The following is a 19,407-nucleotide window of genomic DNA, read 5'->3' as shown; positions in this document are numbered from 1 at the left end:
GGGCTACGCTGCAGGTACTCGAATATGCAAAAAGACTGTAATGCGTTTAAGCTTTGGAGACTTGTTAAATGTCACTCTTCAGAAAGAATAACTAGGAAGATTTTTGCACAGTTTATAAAGGTAACTGAGAGTAAAAATGTTTACTATAGACTTTGCCTGCATCAGGTGGAAGATGAGGAAAAAAGGGGAAGCAATCGCGTCGATCAAAAGGATTGAACTCTGCTAACCAGTTAGCACTACACAGTAAGAACATGGCTCTTGCAAGGTAGATAGCATCCTCCCCTAACCTGAGGGTGCTATTTGATTTTAATAGGAGCTTGCAGACCCAAACATATGCAGGCAATTCCTGGAACACATGAAAAGAACCACTGACAGCAGGGGACTACTTACAGAACAGAAACATCCCAGCCCTAAATAATGAACCCACAGAGTAAAGCTGCCACTGACTTTCTTTCACGGGTTGCAAGTAATGGCTCTCTTGAGGAAAGTGTGTTCATTTTCACACCTCCAAAGTTGGACGTGTTTTTAACAGCCTCTTGGGCAGCACACACACCACTGCAACATGAATGCTCTCCTCAGAGCCACACTTGTGGACAGTATAAAGGACAGAGGGTTCATTTAGCTGGTGTGAAGCAACAAGCTGCTCTTTAATTCAAACAGTTCTTGATACAAGCTCTACAAGATGATTAGCACAGCACAAACTCAACAGTGAAACGTGACTGTGACTCCTCATTGCTGGTCAAGCATATCACACAGGGCACTGATACATGTGATTTCCTTGGCACTAACAGACAAGAAATCTTCTGCTGAGTTCAACTTCCTCTCAGTAGTGTAGACACACTCTCACACAGCAGGCCAGGGGCTTGACTCTAAAGTGACCAGAGAAAGCCTTCAGTTTTTCAGAGAAAACTTCAGAATGGAACTCCTGCTGCTGACCACAGGGCAACAACTAAAAACTACTGGGGCTGCTAAACCTCTTCCAGAACGAGAAAATGCCAAAAGCACAGCTTAAAACAAGGACACACAGCAGAAAGAAGAGCGCTCATAAGGCTCTCCCATTCGTCGCTCCTGTCACAGCTACTCAGTAAGGCCTCCCGACACTGAGCCATTTATAGCCGCAGCCTAAGAGAGCGACAGGCCGCCCAGCCAATGAGCGGCGCGCATAGGCGGCTTTCATTGGCTGCCGGAGGGGACGGTGCCCGGCCGGTGGGTGGGGTTTCTGCGTCGGTGGGCGGGGCGGAGCTCCGTGCAGTTCCATGGCGCTCGGGGCTGGTGGGGGCGGTCGCGCGAGCCCGGCGTGTCGCTGACGAGGGAAGGGCGGGCGGGGGGCGAGTGAGCGGAGCGAGAGCCCCGGCCCGCGTCGACACAGTCGCTCGTCGCCGCGCCCGCCGCCCGCGCCCCGCGGCTCCCCCTGCCGGAGCGCAGCGCACAGGTGAGGATGGCAGCGGCGGTCAGTGGGTCCCGCTCCTCTCCCCTCGCCTTTCCCCTTCGCGACCCGGGCCCCTGCTGCCACCTTCGGACCCAGCAGCCAAGTGGCGGCAGCTACAGCCGGCTCGGCTTTTTGGGAGGCTGAGGGGGTCGGTCGTCCCTCCTCTCCGCGCCCTCTGGAGTGGGTGTACAGCGGAGGCGCTTCCCTTCCCAGCGCCATGGGTCTCTGCGGTGTCGCCGGAGGGGGGGCAGGCAGGCGGGAGGCTGGGGGCCGTTCTGCTCCCCCATCTGCATGCATGCACCCTTCTGCGCTCGCATGCACCTGCGTGGTGGTGCTGGCGGTGGTGTAGCGAGCACTTGCGGCTCCTTCGCAGGACTTGCTGATAGCCTCCTTCCTTCGCCGTGTGCTGGGGGTGCTCGTGGGGCGTGTGGAGGGCGACACTGGGGTCCGAGGCAGAGCAGCGCGGCTCCCAATCCTTCTCCGACCGGGGTAACCGGAGGAGCGCTGCTGCTGTCGCCGCTGCCCCTTCTCTCTCTGTCCACCCTCCCTCCTTCTGCTCCCTGCGTGCCGGGAGCCCTGGACTGGGGGTTCGGCAGAGTTTGCTGTTTCCTGTCCCTCGTCCTTTCCTCCCCTCCCAACCTCGGTCCGATGCACCGGGCGCCGCGCAGCTCCCCGGACCGGCGCTCTCCCTCCCTTTCGTCGCTGTCAGCTCTCGAGCTCCCCGCCCTCTGCCGTCCGGCAGAGCTGGAGGCGGCCGGTGCGTCTCTCCCCGCTTGATTTCACACCCCCGGTCCGCCGCTCCCTTTATCCCGACTAAAATAGCCACGACCGGGGCAGAGAGACACCGGGGAAGGTCCCGACTAACTCGGGACGGTTTTCACGGAGGCAGCGGGTCCCCCCCTTCCTTAGGCTTGAGGGGACTCGGCTGCGAAATGGCAGGGCGCCGGCGAGCCTGAGGTAACGGCCGTTAACTGCGGCGGGTGACGGCTCGCGGCGGGCGGTTGGGCGCGGAGAGGGGGGGCGGTGCGGGCGCCCGCGCCGCCCCCCCCCCCCCGCGCCCAACCGCCCGCCGCGGGGTTTGCTGAAGCGTTTGGTTGGAAATAAGGTGGAAAAAGCTCCCGTTTAGCAAATCTCCTCCGCCTTTTCCTTCGTGTTGTCTTTTAATCGCGGGCCGTTCTCGCGTGCCGAAAGGAGGAACCTTTTAAATGCAGGGCTGCTGCCGCGTAAGTGCGTTTTGCACCTCCCGGCTGGCTGGGGTCTGGGCTCATCTTCTCAGAAGTCTGGCACTCTTAGTGCAGGATTAAAGCACGATCTAACCCTTTGGCGACTAGGTAAAGAGCCTTCGCAGAGGCATTGAAGTTTTTATGGTTTGCGGTTAGAAGTAAGCTTTGTGTTTAGGGAGTGTCAGGGTAGATAGAGAAACTTCTTGGGTTTTTTTAGACATGATTTAGTAGGGTGCTGCTGAGCACCCGAGAGATGACAGGTACCCTCTGTACCCATGGCCTTCAGCATCTAGCAGGGTCATTCCCCTCAGTCTGCAGTGGGAAAGGTTCAAGTCATAACGGCACTGCAAAATTTCATAGCAGAAATTTTCATAGACTATCTAGTTATACTCTGTCATAACATCGGCTCAAACTCAGTTAAATTTGTTTAGTTTGTGTTGTAAATTATTGAACGAACCTAAAGTGACCATTTGGAGGTTAAATAATTTATGTGGGTTTCTGCTGGTTTAACTGTATGCATTTTTAAAAGCTGGAACACTTCTGGTTCATGCATGGCCTTGATGTATGCAGTTTGATATAGTGAAATGCTTGAATAATCATCTAAGTAGTGCTGAGCTGCTGGTGCCTCTGCTAAGAGGAGTGGGTACAACACCAGAAGAGAAAGATAAAAGCAGAACCAGCCAATTCAAAACCATGATAATTATTAATTTGACGCAATTTTGTGCATACTCAGTGCTAATTGGATGATGTTGTGGCTGTTGTTTTTGTTTTGTTTTGTTTTCTGAATTCTTTCAGGCTGTATTTTTCTGTGGATTCAAATAGCACATTGAGAAGCTCTGATCACAGCATCTTGATTTTATTGCAGCAAATATAGGAAATGATGCCCATGTTTTCTGGCAAGGCAGGCAGTTCACTTTTCTTATCTTATCAGATGGTATATTTACTCTCCTCCTTGCCCTCTCTTGTTTGCATGGCAGACCAGCTGTCTGTTGCCCCCACTGGGATAATCTGTCTAGCTTGCAGCCTGATCATTCGTGCACACCTGAGCTGCCCTAGAGAGATCTGACTGCTGCTAAAATAATGGTAAAAGTAAATTACAGTTTGGGCATTCTTCCTTCAGAGCCACTTTAGTTGTGTTAAACTGTTAGTGTCATTTCCCATATCCTGGTCACTTTTCCCAGTAGTCTGGGAATCACTTGTATTTCCTAAATTCATGTAGACAGGCCTTACAAAGCCTTGGGGTTTTGAGATCTTTGCCTCTCCTTGTTGTTAAAGTTCACCCAGACTTTTATCTTCTCACGTGATTACTATTGCCTACCCTTCTGGCTTTGTTATGTCCATTTTCTATTCAAAGTGCTGGTGCTGATGGTATTTCCTGGCATGTCGTGCTCTACGTGTTAGCCGTATATAGGTCTCTCAGTTGTCTTTATCTTTCATTGTATTGAATTCGGGTTTCCCGTATCATAAGGCCTTTCCCATTTCTTTCTATTCCTGTTCATTATTTTGTTTCTTACTGAATGTTACCATCCACTTTGTCTGCTTCCCATATACTTTCACATGTACTTGTAGGTACTGTTGGTTTCTGAGTTAATGTTTAAAGCTACTGACCTATCCGTGCGAAAAGTTCCTCGAAACAAAGCATGTCACTAGCATTATATGCGAGGTAATCGTAGTCCGAAGGTAAACACTTTCTGTAACCTGGATGTTATGACCAACATTTGAATGCAAGAGCGTGTAGTTCTGCAACTTTATTGTTCTCTTTCGTTCATTTGTTAAGCATGCCTGTTAGTTATGCCTTGTTTTGCAAGCTCTTCAGTAAAGGTAGCGTGTACTGCAATACAAGCTTGGGAAGAGTAGTTCAGATTTGACTGGAATCTCTTGGTACCATAATAATAAAAAGTATGTTTTCCCTGTTGTTCTAAGTGCACTGAGGCAAGAGAATGGCAGAGATTGCTTCCAAGGAAAGTTCAGAGCAGATTACTTATTACTGGGTAGCTGTCGTAGTTCAGCCCCAACGGGGACCAGACTACACAGTCTCTCTCTCACTCCCCCCACTCTCCGAGACAATAGGAGGAGATTTGACAAACAAAAGAAAACCAGGAAAAAAACCAAACACGCGGGTTGAGATTGAACAAAAAGTAAATTTAACAGTAATGACAGAAGAAAACAAGACAGTGATGGAACACAAATACAGTACAATAGCTCACAACAGATCTCTACATCCAGTCTCTTCCAAGTAGCAGAGAGCCTCCCTTCAGCACCCTCCTCACTTATATACTGAGCATGATGTCAGATGGGATGGAATAGCCCTTTGGCTAATTTGGGTAAATTAACCCCAGCTGTTAGCTAATTAGTTAACTATCCCAGCCATAGGGGCTACCAGCTTCAGTTCTCCACCCAGCTCAGGTAAATATTAACTCTATCCTGGCCAGAACCAGGACAGTAGCATACTTGTATATGATAAAGTTTATAGTGGGGAAAAACTGGCAGTGCTGTAAACAAATGTTAAATGTTAATGTTTGAACTACTGTAAAGAATGATTTAGTGCTTTAAAACCAAATCTGCCTCCCCATCTTTTAAAGTTGTTAAATTTATTTACCTATTCTCTTTGTCTTGCTCAGTTAGGACAGTGTGGTTAGATGCTGGCTGTGTTTGGTCAGTTGAGGATTTTCTAATTCCAGGATATGGAACCTTCCTCTGGGATAAAACTGAGCTCTAGGTAATTTCTGTGTTTTTTTCCTTGTGCCTGTGTGGTGAAGTTAGAGGAATGATATGGTCATATCATGGCATTTTGTGGGGCTTTTGGGTTGTTGCCAGTTGGTATAGATTGAGCAGTGTGTCCATCTGTGACTCTAGTCTGTGCTTTAGCTGCAGCTAAGCTAGGATAAAAAATGGTTGTGGACAGATCAAATACTCTTGCGCTGAGTGATGTAGGTTTGTAAATGTGGTTTAAAGCTCTGGTCTCTCAGCTCACTGGAGGTGGTTCTGCTGCTGCAGTTACATTAAGCCTCACTGATTTCAGAGATGTTTTGTCAAAATGAGTACTTCAGGAGTGGGGCCTTCAGCTGCTGGCTTCCTGCAAACTCCTGTATCAGTTCATTACCTGCCAGAGTGATCTTGCCTTGTGTTTATGATAGAATTGTAATGTTGGTCATGTGTATGTTTGTCCTTTAATGACCAAATTCATGTGAAGTACAGCTCCTCCAGATATGAGCAGTCTTATCAGAAAAAGAACAAATTAATCTAACAAGTTCTATTCCCTGAGCTGAGACTGAAGGGGATGCATGTAAGCCACAGTAATGACCGTATAGTAGTATTTCTTTAATGTATTTTGGTACGTGGAGGAATTTGTAAATATTTTTGGCATAATCTGCTTAAAATTTTGTTTTCTTTAAACAGGCCTAGAAGAATAAAGAGAAGTTTAATTTATGAGAACTGTAAGAAAGCTTACAACAGTTTGGAATGGATTGATTTATGATACATCTGATATGTGAGAGCCACATTTCGTGTTGCTGTTGACCAGCTGCTGCTGGTGGACTTCAGCTGACTTCATTGCAGCAAGCCCAACAGATACGTCCTGATCGCTAGTAGAACATAAACAAGTGTGATGCTGAAATGAGATGAGGCTCCGAAATGGAACTGTGGCCACCGTGTTAGTTTTCATCACTACTTTCCTCAGTTTGTCCTGGTATACTGCATGGCAAAATGGGAAAGGTAAGTAAAAGGCTCCAGAACCAAATTGACCATCACATGGCTGTATGGTTGTGCAGTGCTGCTGTAGGTTCAGTAGGGCCTGTTGTGATAGGACAAGGGGTAATGGTTTTAAGATAGAGGGAGGTAGATTTAGTTTAGATATTAGGAAGAAATTTTTTACAATGAGGGTGGTAGAACACTGGAACAGGGTGCCCAGTGAGGTGGTGGATGCCCCATCCCTGGAAACATTCAAGGCCAGGTTGGAAGAGGCTCTGAGCAACCTGATCTGGTTGGAGATGTCCCTGCTCCTTGCAGAGGGGTTGGACTAGATGACCTTTGAAGGTCCCTTCCAACCCAAACCATTCTAAGATTCTGTGTTAGCAATCTGTAAATTGCATGTTGACTAGCTCTGCTCCAGAAGATATTGTCTTGGTGAGGAATAAACACCTGCTAGTAGAGTCAGAAAAACTAACTTGGAGTGCTCTTGATTTAAAAAGAAAAAAAAAAATGTACCTGAATTAAAACGAATGCTGCTGTTGGAGGAAGGGGTTTGTCCAGGCTGAATAGTTTTCTTTTTGCTTTGTTTTTTTTTCCTGGTTTATGATTGTTGGAAAAACATATGTTCTCTGGTTGTTTCTTTTTTTTTTTTCTTTTTTTTTTTTTTTTTTTCCCCCATGCAACATATGGCCAATGGACCTGGCTAGAGGATGTTAATTTTGTTGCTGCTTTGTCTTCCCTGATGATTCAGTGATGACAGTGGCAAAGTGCCAGTGAATATTGTTGAAAGACTTTTCTTGATGTCTTTGAATGACATGTAAAATATTTCTTGTCAGAATATGATATAAGAAATAAGGTAATAAGAGCAAATTGACCAGGTAATGGGAAATACATCTGTTATAATAACATGAGCAATCTCATTAAACAATGAAGTAACTAATGTGTGTAATAGACTTTTACCTTTTTATGTATCTTTGTTGATCTTACTGCACTCCATGTGAACCTTAGAGAATTCAGTTTCTCTGAGGGTCAGAACTGTTTGCTGCATGTTTTGGTTTTGTCCTTCAGTATAACAAACAAACTTGTTCAGTGATGATTCCTAGAAGGATAAAGGGTGGGATTTTTTTTTTTTCCCTTTGTAAACATCTGATCTCTTGAAAAATAGTAGACTATGTCCTTCAAAGATGAAGTAATTTTAAAACACATATTCTGTCTCAAGTGAGATTGCTATGAGGTTTGTTCTGACTGTTCTGCTGAGAATATTAGGTTCAGTTATGCTTCAGGTCCAATAAGAGGAAGCTGAGGTCTTCCAGGAATACTATCTGTTGTAGCACAGACAACTTGTAACCCTTATTTAAGTATAAAAGAAGCAGATGAATTCTGTGGTGTATGGAATTTTTTTTCTCTTTTCCATTGGGCACTTGTAGGAGAAGCAAATGCTTTGTGGTGTGATCTGTGTTGTAGGAGTTGGTCGGTGGGCTAGCCTTCCGAGTGTAAGCAGCAGGAAAAATGTCAGGTTTTCAAGGCTGCGATAATATATAGATATTTTAACTGGACAACAAAAGTGTAGATGACAAAGACTTAACAGGAAAAGGATATCTGAATTGCACTGTAAGTAGCAGTTTCTTCATTTTGACTAATACCACATTCTCTAGTTACATTTTATGTTCTTGACTCATTTCTTGCTGAAGAACCTTGCAAGGATATTGCTTTCACTTCAATAAATTTATCTGTCTATGAAATTCTTTCTCATGCTTTTTTTCTTTCTTACTTGACATATGATTTATAAGTCTTGTATTCTTTTGTCAAAGTGTAACACGAATAAAAGTCTCCATTAGAAGAAATTAACAAAAACCTGTTATTTGGAGAGTACTAGTGTATATGGCAATTTAAGCTTTTGTTAGTCAAACTCCTCTATTTTTTATACCTTTTTTCCCTATCGGAATGCTTAGAATCAATACTTTCTTAATGTTGGTATGAAGGTTCTGCATTTATCTTCTTCCAGATCTTGCTGTTGAGCATTAAGGTGGTGATTTTGTTAAATAAAAATCGGTGTAACAAGACGTAAGTAATGTGTTAATTAATCATAAATCACAGTTATGAAACTACAGTCTAGATAACTTGCTCTTAAGGTGTTGTTTCAAGATAATTTTATGCATAGATTGTTTTTTTTAAATTTTATTTTACTTTTTAACTTATGTTTAGCATTTTATTAGTTTGCAAAGGTTTTAGAAAACCAAAACAGATTTGAGTTCATGTAGTGCCATATCTTTACTCAGAGACATTTCTGCACAAATGGAAAATATTAAGAAACTAATGATATATATTTATTAAGATTTTTTTTCCAACATGGTATCATTTTATGTTTAGTTTGTAAGCCTTGTGGGATAGTATCTTAATTCATTGATAACATTTTCATTACAAATCTTTGAGTGACTCAATTAGAAGCAAATACAGTGCTTGCTGTTCTCATTCACTGAAAGGCTGTAGGGTGTCACGTACTCTGATCATCATGTTTTGTTATTCATTGCATTTATATGGCATGCACTAAATTCCTGTAGGTATTCATCAGTCTTTGGACAGTAAAGTAAATCTACACTCGGAAAGAAAATACTATTTACATTTTTTAAAGAAAAAGCAAAGCCCCAAATTGCTAGCTTCTCAGTGATAAGGAAAACAAATTTTGCTTTTTTAAAGCAGAAGTATAGTGCCTTGTTTCTGAGAACCCTTATCCAGTCTTCAAGTGATTACTTTTAATTGAGGAACTGAGATCTTGGATAATTGTCACTTAAAATGCAGAACCATTTGTAGAATAGCAATAAGACTGGGATGATGTGATATTTTTGTAGATCCTGTCTTCCTCTAGTAAATATACCTAGTCCCGGTCTGTGCAGGATAGGATTTAGGCACAGACTTTAGTACTAGTTTAAAAGTGCAAAAAAATCTCTCTGGAACAGTGCTTTACAAACTTCAAGGATATGCCAAAAATTTGTCAGGAGCTGAAGGAAATACTCTATCTGAAGTGCCATCACTAGAAACAGCATGGCCTTAGCTTACCCAGTGGTCTGATTATGTAAATAACCTTTCACAGAGCGGGTATTGCTATTTGGATGAAATGGCCAGTTATATGATTTTGCTTTTAAAGTTAACCATGTTTGAAGAAGGTTGACTGAAATACCTCTGGTTGTTGGAGAGAGAATTGGGCCAAGATCTTGGTCACTTTTTGTGGAATGTATAGAAACACTGGAGTTGTAAGGAAGCAGCAGTACAAGCCCAGAATACACCTAGGAAAGAGATCTCTCCTATGAGATTCATGAACAAGAGTTGTAGGACTGCTTTCTAGGAGTTAAAAGTATGCTATGATTAGCATGAATGAAGTAGATGTTGGAAATCAAATCTTACCAAAATGCTGATTACTTTGGTGCACAGAGGGACCATTTTTAAAGGATCTGCAGTCACTTCACATTCACAGTTAGTTCAATGTAAGATGTCCTGGAATTCCTCCTGAGACTGAGCTCTTATGCAAGTGATAACTTTATGCTTAACGCCATCTCTTTTGACTGAATCATGCTTTCTGGTACTACTGACCTGTGTAAGGTCACACATCTTCATCACCTCATTTGTGAGCTACTGAAATGCAGTGGGTTTTTTGTCCTAAAGGCACTGCTCTTAGGAAGGTCTAACTAGTACAAAACAGTACTATGTACCTGTTACACCAGTCACAAAAATCACATCAAAGCTGTTGTGCCCTGTGTAGAGAGTGTGGTCTCAATGTGAGTAGTGATCTGAGTACATAATGTTCCAGGAAGGCCATTATGCTCCATAATGCTCAAGAACCTCTTCTTCTTGGGTCAGCAAACTTCCTGATGCCTGTCACTGTTATGGAAATTGGTAAGGAAGGTAAATAACTGTATTGAATTTGGGCAGGCCTGATAGGCAGAAATTCCTCAGCAAAACATTCATTAACCTCATAGTTTTGCTTCCCATGTTGAAGTCCTACTCTGATCCTGCTGCCTTTGATTAAAAAAAAAAAAAAAGACCAGTTTTTTTTTTTTTGTTTAAAATATACATGCTTTTTGTTCTTGGTGATAGACAGTAGTTGACAGTGTCTTGCATTACTTTTAGAAGGCATTTGGCTCCTTGAAGTGGTGAGGACCTGTATGGAATATATGTTGTGAAAATCTGATGCAACTTAACCCTTCAGGATTGTCTAAGCTATGTAGTTTCCAGAGCAATCTGAAACTAGTAGAATATGTCATGTTTTTCTCATGTGAACCATATTCTTCTTTAATGATGACAAAGCTTCTGTTTTTCAGTTCATCCAAGGGTGTTGTCGTAACCATAGGATCTCTTCACTGTGTGAGGATGGCGTATATGGGTACACTGATTTAAATTCACATGGGAAGACCTCCAGGAGGACTTTAACTTTTGAGTTATTTAACTAGCTTCCTAGTTTGCTGAATATTCACTCATACTTAAATAATGATGAGCTACTGTTTTGTTTTCAGCCTGGTATTTTCTCTCGTTTGGAGAGAAAATGGCCTGGGCTGTATAATAAAACTGCTGTGATCTTTTTCCTCTGGCTCTTTTCATAAAATTAGAATTCTATATATATATATAATATTCTCCCCCTCTACTCTGCTCTGGTGAGACCCCACCTGGAGTACTGTGTCCAGTTCTGGAACCCCCAACATAAGAAGGACATGGACCAGTTGGAGAAGGTCCAGAGGAGGGCCACGAAGATGATCAGAGGCTGGAGCACCTTTCCTATGAGGACAGGCTGAGAGAGTTGGGGCCATTCAGCCTGGAGAAGAGGAGGCTCCGGGGAGACCTGATAGTGGTCTTCCAGTACCTCAAGGGGGCCTACAAGAAAGATGGGGAGAGGCTGTTCAGTAGGGCCTGTTGTGATAGGACAAGGGGTAATGGTTTTAAGATAGAGGGAGGTAGATTTAGATTAGATATTAGGAAGAAATTTTTTCCAATGAGGGTGGTGAAACACTGAAACAGGTTGCCCAGAGAGGTGGTGGAAGCCCCATCCCTGGAAACGTTCAAGGCCAGGCTGGATGAGGCTCTGGGCAACCTGATCTAGTTGGGGATGTCCCTGCTCCTTGCAGGGGGGTTGGACTAGATGACCTTTGAAGGTCCCTTCCAACTCTAACCATTCTATGATTCTATGAATTACCACACTATTTGTCAGCCACTGTAATCATAAGTGCTGAAAAATATTTAAGCTTAACAACAAGCATAAGAAAACCTAACTGAGACTAAAACAAAAAGCCTCAGCCAATGGTGGAAAATTTTGGAGTAAGAACCGGGAATATTAATTCCTAGAGAGAAGAGTCCAACAGAATCATGGAGGAAATAGTACAATGAGGACAGGATTTTTTAAACTTTTTTTTTTCCCTTGGCAGTGGCTACGCAGATATTCTCTTCAAAAAAAAAGATCAGAAATCTGAACTTTTGCAACTATAACTTACCTTAGTTTATGCTTTGATCTTAAGAGAAGCTGTTATTCGAGTAAATGCTGATTAGTCTTCTGGCTGCACGCTCTGATTTTCAGTTATGTGCTGATTTCCCACTGCTGTGAATTAAGACTGACCAACCAAAAAAGTTAAATGGACTACAAACTTGGAAGAGTGGAGGCAGGGGAAGGGACAGGATGGGATGCTAAAGTAGAAAGTGCATATAACAATTTATGCTAGTCAGCTTGTTTGGAGGAGAAGAGACATTTTTTTTTCTTTTCTGTTAAATAGATGGGAAGCATTGGCTTCCTTTGCAAATCCTTTTGCAGATCTTCCAGGAGCTGAAATTAAAGGAAGTAGGAGTTTCCTTTTTCTTTTGAACACCAGCACATGAACATTACTCTGATCTTTATCTGAAGTACACTTCGAGCTTGGTTTTCAAAACTGACAAGTTGTGATATATAGCTTATTTACATTAAAAATAGGAGTTGGATTTCATTAAAGCCAATCAGGAATGTAGGTTTGGAATGGTTACTGAGAGTCCTGAGCAGGTAGTAAACATACTATCCCAAGTGAATGGAGCAGAAGAGGTATATATCCCAGCTATGCAAGTGGGCTATGCTTACATCTATAGTATCTTTGTGTCCATTTTGTCTGTTGCAGCAGAACTTCTGACACCAGTGATTTTGGTGAGCTGCAGCAGAAATGATCACAGCCAATGGGGCTTTTGCAGCCATGCCCTGGCCCCTTGCTTTTTTGGTAAACTCCTAGCTAGGTTAGCTTGACAGTTTATGGGATTCTAAAACTTGTTTACTACCAGAGCGTTTAATGTGACCAGACTCAGCCAGCATCTTGATTGTGGTCCAGCCCTCAGAGTTGAGGAAAGGCAATGCTTTTGCTTTGTGTGGCTTCTCTTAGTACTTCTTTAGCCTAAGTCTTCTATGCTGGCATGAGTCCACCAAAACACTGGTTGCAGCTCCCATGCAAAGACTATCATATGAGTATGAATGTATCTACTGAGAAACCTTTGCAATGAGTTGTAAGCCAGCATGTATTTATCTTCTTGCTAGTAATTGTCTTCCTAGAGTAGTTAAAATAGATCCATGGTCACATTTTTAACAGTGAGCAAGAAGGGATTTGCAGTGACCTGTCTTGGTTTTGGTGGTGGCTGATATTTTCCTTTGTGAACCTAGGTCATGAGAGGGAGAGATTTCTTACTAAATTTCAGACACCACCATGCTGGGACGTGTCATTTCCTCCCCCCTCACCTCCACGGTTTAGAGTAGTATCTTATTCGGTAACCTTAGTCGTGCTGTGTAATTATGACTTTATTTGCTGCCTGGATAACAAAAAAGCTTTTTCCATTAGTGATACAATCTTCAGGACTAGAATCCTGTAAGTTGTTTCTTTTTGGGATGAAACACTTAAGTTTATAATTTAGTTTTGTTTATAATTCACTATGATTTGTTTTCCTGAACATGGCAGAAAGTGGATGGAAAGTGTTTTCCTTGCTCATGGTCCTTTATTCCAGCTAGTCTCTGCCTAAAAAGCAATTACTCTAAAAAGTCTTTTAGAGCTGTACTTCCAGCTACTTTTCTGGTTGTCTCCTTGGCTTTCTTGCAGCTTTCTGTCTTTTCTTGTGGATGCTTCCCACAGATGAGCCCACCCATCTATCTAACAGTAAACAACAGAAACTCTAGTTTTGCTTGCAGCAGTATATAATTTTACTATCTTATGCTCAAAAATAATTTAAAAGTTTTTTTGCTTATCATACATATATGTTGCTTTTGTAGCCCACAGATACATCACAGTCTTATGTATCAACGCTGTGAACATGTAATTCTCCTCATACAGTTCAGCGATGAACTGAACTAAATCTTTTTTCCACTACCAATTACTAGTAAAGTAGTTGTGCAAATAAACAGCTGTGATGCTTGGTTGCACAGCCCTTAGAGACAAACTGTAGAGGTACTGTTGGAGAGAGATTTGAATAAAACAAATGTGATGGGATCATATTTGACTTACAAGGTTGTTGTTAATTTGCAGCAATAAGGGAGCATGGTGAAGCTTTGATCCTGAGTTGTTTGCAAGGAGGACAAGTTAGAAATAACACATTCTCAAAAACAGAGCTTGTTCAACACAGTTGTCAAGGCACAAAGAAGGAAGCAGCATCAGCAGCCGCAACGAAGTAACATGTGTGGCAACACTAATCAGACTTCTGCAATGGCTTGGATTTTGTGCCTAAGCTAGTAAGAATTTCTAAAAGTTTCAACTCTTAGAATAGCGTTGTTAATTGCAAGGTGCTAGCACTCTTCTGACCAGTTATCTTTTGATAGATGAATTTTCTTGTAATGTATTAAAATGTTAAACATTTGACTCTGGATCTACCATTACTAATCTAATTTTAATTTAGGAAGCTAGCTTTTCTTGCTGTAGTTCCTGTCTTGTATGTGTGTGTTTTGGTTTCTGAGAGGAGGGAATGGAATGGTTTAAAGTAGGTGTGTCTTGATTTACATGTACAGAAACTCAGAGTTATTGGCAGTTCTGTAGTAGAAACAAATAATGTTAAAGTATTCAGAAGCTTTAAGATTGTCAGAACTGAATGGTTGCTTTTTCTTTGTGTCATGGTTGCACTTTCCTGTGTGCTTTGTTTCCTTGCCACATTGGACTGTAGCTGAGTTAATCTGTCTGGGAATATACAGCATCTTAACTCTCAAAATCTGAGCTTTGGATGTTCAGCAGTGTGTGAGCATATAATGTGATGACTCTTGGAGAAGGATTGGGATACATGCACCTGGATTTTCCTGGGCATGACAACTTCTTCTTCATGGAAATCTTGCCTGGGCAGAAATTTTTCAGGTGCAGAGCGTAGGTGGATGCTGCTGCACAAGCATCCTGTTGCTGACCAGGTAAGTGCATGACCGGAAATCCCAATTATGTACACAGAGATTGTTTAAGTGTGTACAATAAGTGACACCTTTGCAAAGCTTTATGTAAGTACGTATTTGTGATAAGCAGCTGCTGAGCAATTGCACAGTAGTCCATATGCTTTCACAGAATCACAGAATTATCAAGATTGGAAAAGACCTAAAAGATCATCCAGTCCAACCATCACCAATACTTCTCAGCTAAATCATATCCCTACTTTAGGGAAGTCTGAGAAGGATCAGCCGTTCAGTTACTGCCTGGTTGGTTGGCGTGTGTGCTTTGACTCACATTCTGGAGGATGTATAGAGGTACACGTGATGTAGAGTTTGTTTGTGTGGAAGAGTCAAGGTTAAACATTTTCGCTTTGCACGAATGTATCTGTTGATCAGGGAGGCTTTAGGTAGAAATAGGGGAGACCTTTCTGAAACTCCTGTGTAACTCTTCTGATGTAAATGGCACTCACGCATTCATAGGTAGAGGTGACCTTTTTAAGGTCAGAGCTCATTTTCCCTTCACACTGCTTTACTGAGAAGACAGTTGCATACAATAAATGTACTATTTTGTTACATGGCAATACTGAATAAGAGACTTAATGCTTTGCTCTGTATTTGTAATACGTTGCTTTGAACCTAACTATATTTAACTGAGTTTGATAAAGGTTTTACCTTGGAACAAGATGTAACTGAATGGAAGACTTTTTCTCCTGTATTTTAGGGATCCAGAGATCAGTTGCATTGATTTTTGTGGTATTTTAGCTATGAGTAAATTGCAGTTATCAAAGACTTGAATTGGGTGAAGTTGAGAAGTTGTCCTTGTGCAAGAAAAAAATTCATGCTAGGACATTCACAATATGTTAATATATTCAGTACCAATGGCTTTAAGTTGTTCTCTAGTGCAGTCGTAATGATAAACTAATGACTCAGATGGTGAATGCAGGTTGGCTGTGGTTAACTTTTTTCAGAAGTTGAAATGTCACGACAGCGTCTTCTGCCTTAATACATACTGCTGTATTCTCTTTTTCCCTCTGTTGCTCCTACGTAATACGTTTTTAGTCTGTCCTCCTCACTGGGTTCAAATTTGTTAGAATCATAGAATCATAGAATGGTTACGGTTGGAAGGGACCTTCAAAGGTCATCTAGTCCAACCCCCCTGCAAGGAGCAGGGACATCCCCGACTAGATCAGGTTGCTCAGAGCCTCATCCAGCCTGGCCTTGAACGTTTCCAGGGATGGGGCCTCTACCACCTTTCTGGGCAACCTGTTCCAGTGTTCTATAACTCGCATCGTAAAAAATTTTTTCCTAATTTCTAATCTAAATCTACCCCCCTCTATTTTAAAACCATTACCTCTCGTCCTATTGCAACAGGCCCTACTAAACAGCCTCTCCCCATCTTTCTTGTAGGCCCCCCTTGAGGTACTGGAAGACCGCTATCAGGTCTCCCTGGAGCCTCCTCTTCTCCAGGCTGAATGGCCCCAACTCTCTCAGCCTGTTCTCATAAGAGAGGTGCTCCAGCCCTTTTATCATCTTTGTGGCCCTCCTCTGGACCTTCTCCAACTGGTCCATGTCCTTGTGCTGGGGGCTCCAGAAGTGGACACAGTACTCCAGGTGGGGTCTCACCAGAGCAGAGCAGAGGGGCAGAATCACCTCCCTCGACCTGCTGGCCACGCTTCTCTTGATGCAGCCCAGGATGCGGTTGGCCTTCTGGGCCGCAAGGGCGCATTGCCTGCTCATGTTAAGCTTCTCATCCACCAGCACTCCCAAGTCCTTCTCCTCAGGGCTGCTCTCAATTCATTCCCCTGTTGTTGTCAGTAACACAGTATTCCTGTAAGCTTGGAGGAAATGGACTTGTTAGGACCAGGACAGAACCTTCACTTGGCTCCATGGAGGGAAAGACTGGAGCTCAGCAGCAGTGTTGGGCTTTGCTAGCTGGGCAGCCACTGCTCATGTTCCCATTGACTACACAATGGGTGCAGAGCTCTGTCTGCTGCAGCACTCCTGTCTCTTGCTGGTGGTTAAAGGCAGATGCTGTTACTGCATGGAAGAAGTACGTGTATGGGAAGACATACACAGGGGACAATGTGAGGAGTTGTGTGCTAGGGGCTAAACGCTGATTCTGCTGGCTGGAGTTATAGTGGCAGAGGAACCTCCTGGGATGTGGATGGGAGTCTTGGGGAAGAGCTGGGGCCACTGGGATAGAAGTCTCTGTAAGTGAGAAGGAGTGGAAACAGCTGTAGGAAAACCAATCTGTGAAACTTGTGTGGATGCAGTATCAATGTTTGGGTTTCAGTGTTTTTTCCCTGCCTGGCAATCTTGGCTCTCGCTAGGCACACAAAATAACTAGAGTGCCAGGTGAGAGTGCTATTTTAAATAAAACTCAAGCAGACTTTTACACATAAATTGTATATATTAATTTTTGATTGTTCAAGATACTGCTGGTTTAATCCTACTTCAAAGTGTAGGACAAACTGCTTGTGATTGTGTTCATGGGTGTATTTTTTGTACTTGGTCCCCTTTTTAATTAGTGGAGAACAGCCTTCTGGGTCTGGCAAGAATCTGTGTTAAGCTGTTTGCATTTATCTTTATCTGGTCTTGCGGTGCGTCTTACTTATTTTTTGTACATGTTTACTGTCATTAAGCGTGCAGTAGAAGAAGGCATCCATGGCTACTTTGCTGTGTTGTTTATTGAGACGTTATAGATGCATTTTTCAAATGGAAATTAAATGTAGGAGGCTGATCATTAAGCTAAAAAGAGTATTGCCATTTGTGGTATTTAAGTGAAACTGTAGATAGAGTTGGTGACTGATGCAGTTGATTCTATCCTTCATTCTCAGAAAAACTTGTTTGCTTTTTTCAAAAAAAGATTGATTTACATACTGCAGTAATAGCATAAAAGTAATGTAACACTTAAGAGGAACTTCTATCCTATGCCTGTATTGATTTATATTTTTTCAAAAGTAGAAGTGGAATTTTACATACACTTTATGTAGAGCAAAAAGTTTGTATTTTGCTAAGGATTTGTTCAAAAAAAGTCTTTCCTGTAAGGGAAAATAAAAATATACTTTATTTCAGTATTTCTTTATTAGATGCGGTTTATAGCCACATGATACTTCTTGGATCTCTTCTTCTGTGGAAATAATTCCTACACTGTGCTAGTTTCTTCCACAAAATCTTTGCTTCCTTGTTACAGACAGGATGAATATGAAAGTTAAAATTCTAGTCAGAAACCTTAACCCATTTCAAATACAAATGGAACCACATTTCCCTGTGGCATTGTACTGTCACAAATTAATGTTCAATAATATCGATGAAGGGTAGTGTAATGCGAAAATAGTGAAAAATATGTAATTAACACAATGGTTTGGGAAAGTTAAGCCAAAATACTAGTTTTCTGTACTGAGTATTTTGGAGACTCTGTACTTCTCAGGAAAAAAATTAAAGTTTCAGCTTCTTATACCAAGTGATGTATTCCAATGGCATTAGTCAAGTCTGACTAGAGACCATCTAGTGCCTTCTCTAACCTTGTGAAAATATGTTTGTTCCTGCTTCTAAATCGTTCTCTTCCTGTTTATGGCTTCATTTTCTGTGTTTGAAATTCTGATCTGCTAAAGTATATTATTTTTTTTAGCATTTGCATATGCCATAAATAAACATGTCCATTCGTCCCATCCCCTCCCCTTGATTTTTTTAACCTTTTACTCATTTTCTTTTTATTCATATGGAGGTTGTCTGTAAAATGATGACAAAACAAATATGATGTATGGAAATCATGTTAGAGCCGAGATTAAACTAGTTTCAAGTGTCCAGCTAGGGTTGAATTTTAAATTGGTGCTTGAGGTGCTCACAATTGCATATTGATTAGCATGATCATAGAATTACAGAATGGTTATGGTTGGAAGGGACCTTCAAAGGTCATCTAGTCCAACCCCCCTGCAAGGAGCAGGGACATCCCTGACTAGATCAGGTTGCTCAGAGCCTCATCTAACCTGGCCTTGAATGTTTCCAGGGATGGGGCACCCACAATGTCTCTGGGCAACCTGTTCCAGTGTTCCACCACTCTCATTGTAAAAAAATTTTTTCCTGATACCTAAATCTGCCTCTCTCTATTTTAAAATCATTACGCCTAGACCTGTCGCAACAGGCCCTGCTCTCTCCCAATCTTTCTTGTAGGCCCCCTTGACCATACCTGTTTCTGTGGGGTTTTTTTTTCAAATGCAGACCTATCTGTGTTTATTATAATTCTCCTCCTAACTACAATTTAAGTCTGTCATCAATATTCTCTGAACTATGGCTATTATTTAAGAGTTTTGAGTGCTTCCATAATGAAAAATTTTAAACTTGCTCATTATTCTCAGTTTTTAACCAGGAATTTTTTATGTTGTCTTTTGAATCAGGAGATCTCTTAACAGTAGGCAGTGTGGGATCCACTAGCTGGCTTTGGTTCCAGCTACATAGTTAACATTGTGTTACATTAGCAATAGAGTTTACTGGTGTAACAAGAGCTGGAGAAGAAATAAGATTTCAAATCAGTTAGTTTTAAAAAATTTTCTTACATGTAGTACATCATGAATACAAGGAATAATGTGTGTAACCTTTGACTAAAACTTTGTGTCTTTAATCTTAATATATAGCTGTAACTGTAGCTGTTAAAGCAGGAAGTTGATGTGGTGGCATCAGAT

At 42.1% G+C, this 19,407-nt stretch overlaps 1 protein-coding gene across 5 annotated transcripts in view; it reads left to right on the top strand.

Annotated features, from left to right (window-relative positions):
* Positions 1-1,282: 1,282 nt before the first annotated feature.
* Positions 1,283-19,407, top strand: part of MGAT4A (alpha-1,3-mannosyl-glycoprotein 4-beta-N-acetylglucosaminyltransferase A) — an 88,013-nt gene continuing 69,888 nt past the window's right edge. For 2 of the 5 annotated variants that reach the window (XR_015261299.1, XM_086769183.1), the window contains exons 1-2: positions 1,283-1,432; positions 6,052-6,366. Coding sequence is in view for 4 of the 5 variants with exons in the window: in XM_086769183.1 (XP_086625309.1) it covers positions 6,273-6,366 (94 nt within the window). In the remaining variant the exon portion in view is untranslated. Of the gene's footprint in view, positions 1,433-2,344; positions 2,387-3,707; positions 3,736-5,282; positions 5,372-6,051; positions 6,367-19,407 lie in introns of those variants that run through there. The other 3 variants (XM_086769191.1, XM_086769209.1, XM_086769200.1) reach the window with 3 other exon arrangements.

This window comes from Chlamydotis macqueenii, chromosome 1 (assembly GCF_036417535.1).
Source record: "Chlamydotis macqueenii isolate bChlMac1 chromosome 1, bChlMac1.mat, whole genome shotgun sequence".
Classification (NCBI taxonomy): domain Eukaryota; kingdom Metazoa; phylum Chordata; class Aves; order Otidiformes; family Otididae; genus Chlamydotis; species Chlamydotis macqueenii.
Note: the sequence above shows the minus strand (reverse complement) of the source record. Positions and strands in the feature narration are given on the sequence as shown.